Source organism: Otolemur garnettii, unplaced genomic scaffold, assembly GCF_000181295.1.
Source record: "Otolemur garnettii isolate 467f Iridium unplaced genomic scaffold, OtoGar3 scaffold00016, whole genome shotgun sequence".
Lineage (NCBI taxonomy): Eukaryota > Metazoa > Chordata > Mammalia > Primates > Galagidae > Otolemur > Otolemur garnettii.
The window spans coordinates 30,311,646-30,318,358 of NW_003852411.1; the positions used below are offsets into that span (position 1 = coordinate 30,311,646).

The following is a 6,713-nucleotide window of genomic DNA, read 5'->3' on the forward strand; positions in this document are numbered from 1 at the left end:
GATTTTCAATTGGTCTGCCATGGGAGGAGCACAGGTGTGCCATGAACATTTTCAGAGATCTTTAATTAAATTATTTTTGAAAGACATTCAAAGCACAGTAAGTATATTCTACTTTTTCCTCCTTTTTTTGATCAACATAATTCAAGTGTGCCGTGGATGTTTAACTATAGGTTCAAGTGTGCTGTGAGGTAAAAAGGTTGAAAATTACTTGTCTGGAGGAACGACAACAATCTTAAGCTTTGAGGTCAGAGGTATTTGTAAGTAGCTCAGTGTTTACTAGTTGAATGTCCTTGGAATCATACTTAACAGAACTCCTCAGACCAGGAACATAGCTAATAAAGTTTTTCTGTGACGATCATGTTAGAAGATATTTAGAAATAGCCTTTACTTTAAAAAGTCAATAAATAACAATGAAGAGGGATACAAATCTTAAAATGCCACTGCTATTTCTGTTATAGAGGAAGAAAGGCTGTGCACTTCCCCTGGAAGTACCATGGCCAAGGCCACAGACATGGGGAGTGGCTTGGAAGGAGCACAGTTCTCACCAGAGCCCCCTCAGGGCCACACAGAGGCACAGACTGGACCCAGCACAAGCCTCAGACAACACCCTCACTGCTGTAGGCCAGATGCCACACAGACTGGACATCAGCACTGAGCCTGCGTCCCAGTCACCCTCTGTGCATCTCAGAGACACCCACTGTGGCCCAGGATAAACCAGCACCCTGGGACTCACTCATACCAGAGTTGAGCTGGGGGACCTGCAGCCGCCAGGTGCTGATCCCCCAAGTGCTGACTCACCTTCACTCCATGCTCTGGTGGCCACAGTGAGAAATAGCAGGAAGCCCAGTGGAGTCATTGTAATCTACAAAAAGCAAGATGAAGGCCACTGACTTGAGCATCTTTCTACATCTCTGTTCTCACTCTGTCCAATCCCACAAGGACTCCAAAGCCCCTTTGCCTTTTGTTTAAATCATACCCTTCTCTGGGACCAAAGCAGACCTGAGCTGGAATCAGGATTCTCCCCTACTCATAGAACAAGTCTGAGTCTCAGCTGCCTGTCCCACCTGCACAGAGAGCCGCCTCCTTCCTCCCAGCAGCCAGGAGCTGAGAGCTGCCAGCTCAGTGGAACTTCCTCTATAGAGGCCAGTGATATGAGTGAGGCACTGGGCCCTTTATGGAGAGAGTCCAGTGTGTCTGCCCCAGATGTACAGCCTCCCCTTTCCCTGGAATGATGCCCAGTGTAGATGATGCCTCTGGTTATTTCAGGGCAGCTTCTCCATACAGTGATGACTCACAGAATTTGCAAGCTTTAAGGGACAAATCCTAAAAATCATCTATTAGCTTACTAATGTTGTTCACAGATTTAGACATTTCATGGACCTGTGTGTTTTTCCAAAAATAAAATAAATGAGGGGATTAACAAGAACTGGTTAGGAGTTTTTGTTTGTGTCTTTCTTTCTTGCAAAATAATAACATTTTTTAAAAATTAGATATGTGGGTCCAGTGCAGTGGCTCCTGTCTATAATCCTTCTACTCTGGGAGTCTGAGATTAGAGGATTGCTTGAGGCCAGGTGTTCACAACCAGCCTATGCAAGAGAGAGACTCAGTCTCTATATTATGAGAAAAAAAATTAGCTAGGCATGGGGGTACTCATCTGTAGCCCCAACTACTCAGGAAGCTCACACAGAAGGATTACTTGAGCCCAGGAGTTTGAGGTTGCAGTGGGATATGATGATGACACTGCACTCCAGTCTGGGTGACACAGTGAGACCTTGTCTCTTAAAAAAATATAAATAATAAGCCAGGCACAGTGGCTCACACCTGTAACTAGCACTCTGAAAGGCAGAGGCAGGTGGATTGCCTGAGCTCAAGAGTTTGAGACCAGTCTGAACAAGAGTGAGACCCTGTCTTTATAGCTAGCAGGGCATTGTGTCAGGTGCCTGTAGTCGCAGGTACTCAGGAGGCTGAGGCAAGAGGATTGCTAGAGCCCAAAGTTTGAGGTTGCTGTGAGCCACTCTACCTAGGGCAACAATGTGACAGTGTCTCAATAAATAAGTAAATAAATAAATAAACAAACAGCTACTACACTCATTATTTCATAGAAAAAGAAAAAGAAAATGTTAACAAAATAGAAAAGTGATCATTTCACTTTTCATATATTCGGCTTCACAGAAAGACTCAACTGCCTTACCATCAGTTTTCTCATTTTGCCATAAACTAGTGAAAATTTACCACAGACTGCATTTAAGACTTGATCAGTACAAATGCCCTCTGATGTATCAAACCTCTTGTATATTACTGACCCTGTCATTCTTCAATTCTCAGATCCTCCCCTTCTGGTGTAATAGAATTGATCAATTCCTCCTTAGTAATATCATATACTACCACATATCAGATTAATATGCAGGTATAAATGACTGGGTTACATTGTTAGCATTTCTTAGGCAAAATTCAAGTTCTAGTGAGCCCTTCACCTGGGGGTTGTGCTGTGTACTGTTATGCTGTGCACCTTAGGTGAAAGCTTACCAGTCACCGTCCCTCCTTCCTTTGCACTCCTCCCCCCATTTGAATTCAACTGTGTTTTTCTCTTGTTGGGTGTGTATTGTTTATCTATTGGTTTTGTATTAGTATTGAGTACATTGGATGCTTGCTTTTCCATTCTTGTGCTACTTTACTAATGTGCTTCAACTCCATCCATGTAAATACAAAAGATGTAAAGTCTCCATCTTTTTATGGCTGAATACTATTCCATGTTACACAGATACCACAGTTCATTAATCCATTCAGGCAGTGATGGGCACTTGGATTAATTCCATATCTTGGCAATTGTGAATTGATCTGTAATAAACATTCTAGTGCAAAAATCTTTGAGATAAAATGATTTTTTTTCCTTCTGGGTAGATACCTAGTAATGGGATTGGGGGATGAAATAGAAGGTCGACTTTTAGCTCTTTGAGGGTTCTCCATACTTCTTTTCATAGATGTTGCATTAGTTTGCAACTCCACCAGCAGTGTAAAAGTGTTCACTTCTCTCCACATTCATGCCAGCATCTATAGCTTTGAGACTTTGTGGTGTGGACTAATCTCACTGGAGTTAGGTGATATCTCAGAGTGGTTTTGATTTGCATTTCTCTGATGATTATGGATGATGAGGATTTTTTCATGTGTTTGTTAGCCATTTGTCTGTCTCTGTCAGGGAAGGTTCTGTTCATGTCTCTTACCCACTTATAAATGGGGTTGTTCACTCTTTTCTGGTTGATGATTTTGAGTTCTCTGCAGATTCTAGTTATCAGCCCTTGGTCAGATTCATAGCATGCAAATGGCTTCTTCCATTCTGAAGGCCATCTGTTTGCTTTAGTAGCTTAATATTGCAATTCTTAGGAAAAGATTGTGAATGCCTTTATGGTTAAGGTCACATTTTCCATTTTTTTAGGTTCAAAGTACTGATTTACACAAAATATTTACATAGATTGAGAGAAGAAAATAAAGTAGTACCCAAGAAGAAAAGTTCCAAAGAAAATGTATATTTCTTTTAGAGCTTTTTAAAATTAATTCTAAGACACCATTTTTTTTTTTCATATTTTGACTTCTTTTTTTTTGAGACAGAGTCTTTCTATGTCACCCTTGGTAGAGTGCTGTGACAACACAGCTCACAGCAACCTTAAACTCTTGGGCTTAAGTGATTCTCTTGCCTCAGCCTCCCAAGTAGCTGGGATTACAGGTGCCTGCCACAATGCCCAGTTATTTGTTGTTGTTGTTGTCATTGCTGCTTAGCAGACTGGGGCTGGGTTCGAACCCACCAGTCCTAGTGCATGTGGCCAGCACCCTAACCACTGAGCTATGGGTGCTAAGCCCATATTTTGACATCTTTAATGTCATTTGCATCTCATTGTTACTGGTACAGTAATCATGGAGGAACCTACAATTGACAGTATCTAATAGGAAAATATAATAGATCTATTTCAGAGACATTCCCCCTTTTTAACCACCTTAAACCTTAACCGCCATCATCCCACAACTGGTGACTCTCCTGTTGGCCTCATCTCCCATTTCTTCTTGAATCTGTTCCCACACCACCTCCTCCAAATCCCACTACCCTTGACATTTGTTTAGTTCAGCTCTAGATCAGTTTGGATGCTTTCAGCTGTGACTAATAAAAAACCCAACCCAGTGGCAGATATCTGTCCCCTCATGGAATCAGAACTCTAGAGAGAGGACAGGCTCCTGGCTTGGTGACTCAGCAGCTTCTTGGTGTCTTCCAGGACCTGGGCTCTTTCAGCCTCTCTACCTTGGCTTCACCCTGTGTGTGAGGACAAGATGGTTACTGAAGGTCCAGGCACCACCCACCAGACAAGGGAGAAGAGAGACCATCTCTTCCTGTGGCCCCTGTTTCAGGGAAAACAAGCTTTGCTCAGAGACCCCAGCACACTTTCCCTGTGTCCCACTGGCTAGAGGTGGGTCACTCACTCTATTAGTTAGCTAGGGCTACCGCAACAAAATCCCATAGACTGGGCGGCTGAAACAACAGAAATTCATTTTCCCAAAGTTCTGGAGACTGGAAGTCCAAGATCAACATGATGGCAGGTCTGGTTTCTTTGGAGGTCTCTCTCCTTGGCCTACAGGGGGCTCCCTCCTTTTTGTGACCTCACAAGGTCTTCTCTGTGTTTATGCATGCTGGTGTTTTCCTCCGTGTCCATATTTCCTCTGACAACCCCAGTCAGGTGGATCCAACCTCGCTCTGGCAGCCTCTTTTTAACTTACCTCTTTAAAGGCCCTATCTCCAAATATAGTCACATTCTGAAGTGCTAGGGTTACGGCATCAAGACATGAATTTTGTGGGGACACAATTCAGTCCATAATACTCCTGCATCCATTTCTGGCCAGGGGGATGAAAGTATGCTAATTCCCTCAAACTAATCATCTGCGCATGGGACTGATGTTAAGGAGCCGTATAACAAGGCTCCCCCAGCCTCCAATTCTGAAAGTGCCTTTGGAAGCTTCCTACCCCTCTTCTGTCTCCAGCGTTGGCCCACTCCAGTTCCTTTTCCTCACTTATAAAACATAAAACACCCCCACAATCCTGTTCGAAATACCTCATTCCATATTAGCTAGAGTACCAAGTTCATAGTTCATCCCACAGAGCTTGTTATCTTTTGCTGCATTAACAAACCTCATGAAAACTTAGTGGCTTAAGACAACAGCAGTCACCCCTTCTGTTCATGAGGCTGCCATCTGAGCAGGGCTTAGTGGGCATAGTTTGTTTCTGTAGCACAGGGCATCTGCTGGGACATTTGGATGCCTTCTCTGGTCTGCGGCACTTGTAACTGTCAGGATGGGATTTAGTGTTGTAGTGCTCTCACGTGTGAAAGCAATATGACCCACTGCCAGTGGTCGGTGCAATTGTAGGACTGTCTGGTGCTTGCCCTCTCCCCTTTCTCTTCCCTCCTTTAGGACTTGAATGCATTTTAGATCTGCTTCCCCAATGTGCACCAGAAGATAGGAGTCAGGGGTAGGAATTAAAGTCATAACTGTAGAACCAGGGAGTGATGTTTCAGTGTTGGCAGAGAGGAGATCTGGAGGAAAGTGAGAGAAATGTTGGGAGATAGCAATGGCAGCCAACTGGTATTCCCACTGTACCACAGCCTAAGTTAGGATTGGGGGCGCTGGGGCTAGAGCTCAGTCACGTGTAGTGACAAGCAGAACATTGCTGGGAGGTGGAGGAGTGTTGATAAGAGTGATATAAAAAGGGGATGTGCAGTTGGTTTTAATGGAGTATTGCATTCTGTGGATTTAGATTCATCATCAGTGCCCAATCCATGTCAAAGTAATTCAAAGTGTACCCGGGGAGGGAACCTTGACAGACTATGTGTGCACTTAGAGAGAACAGTGTGGAAGAAAGCCTCTCTCTCGCCCAGCACCTGCTCCAGCTCAGCATCTGCATCTCCAAGTGACTTGGTTACGTCTTGTTTAAAATAAAGAAAGCCTTATTGTGAAAATCAACAAACACTCGGAAAAGGATCTGAGACCCAAATATATAGTTTAATGAATTACAAAAAGGCAAACACCTGTATGATTATCATCCTGGTCAAGAAATAAAACTTTGCCAGCACTCCAGAAGCTTCCCATATGTTCCTTCCCCATTACGAACCTCTCGCTTTCCCCAGAGTAATCAGTAGCCATATGGTAATCACCACTTCCTTGTGCCCATGCTGCATTGCTTTAAGTATATAGATTTTTAAAAGGTTTTGATATGCAGTAGAGCAAAGCTTCCCTCTTTGATCTTCTTCAAAAGTGTCTTTGTTATTTTGGTCCTTTGCATCTACATAACATTTTTAAATCTACTTAAGTTATGTATGTATTAACACACAAAGTTTTTGGAATTTTATTGTAAATACATTGAATGTATAGATAATTTTGGAAAGATCTGGTGTCTTTAAAATATTGCATGTGCCGTGTTTCTCCATTTATTCGAATTTTCATTGTTTTATCTCAATTATGTCTTATAGCTTCTCTATAATGGTTTTGTGCTTCTTTTGTCCTATTTGTTTCTAAGTATTTGGCATTTTTAATACTACTATAAATGTGTTTTCTTACGATTTTTCTAATTTTTTAATGTTTCTATATAGAAATTAAACTGATTTTTACTTGTAATCAGGAGTTTGAGAGAAACCTGAGCAATACAGCAAGACTCCCTCTCTACAGAAAAAAAAAAA

General features: G+C 42.4%; 1 protein-coding gene across 1 annotated transcript in view; it reads right to left on the reverse strand.

Moving 5' to 3' along the window:
• Nucleotides 1-856, reverse strand: part of LOC100962959 (intelectin-1-like) — a 6,360-nt gene extending 5,504 nt beyond the window's left edge. Inside the window, exon 1 of the mRNA XM_012802606.1 lies at nt 799-856. Within this exon, the coding sequence (XP_012658060.1) occupies nt 799-856 (58 nt within the window). The remainder of the gene's footprint in view (nt 1-798) is intronic.
• Between the last annotated feature and the right edge of the window lie 5,857 nt (nt 857-6,713).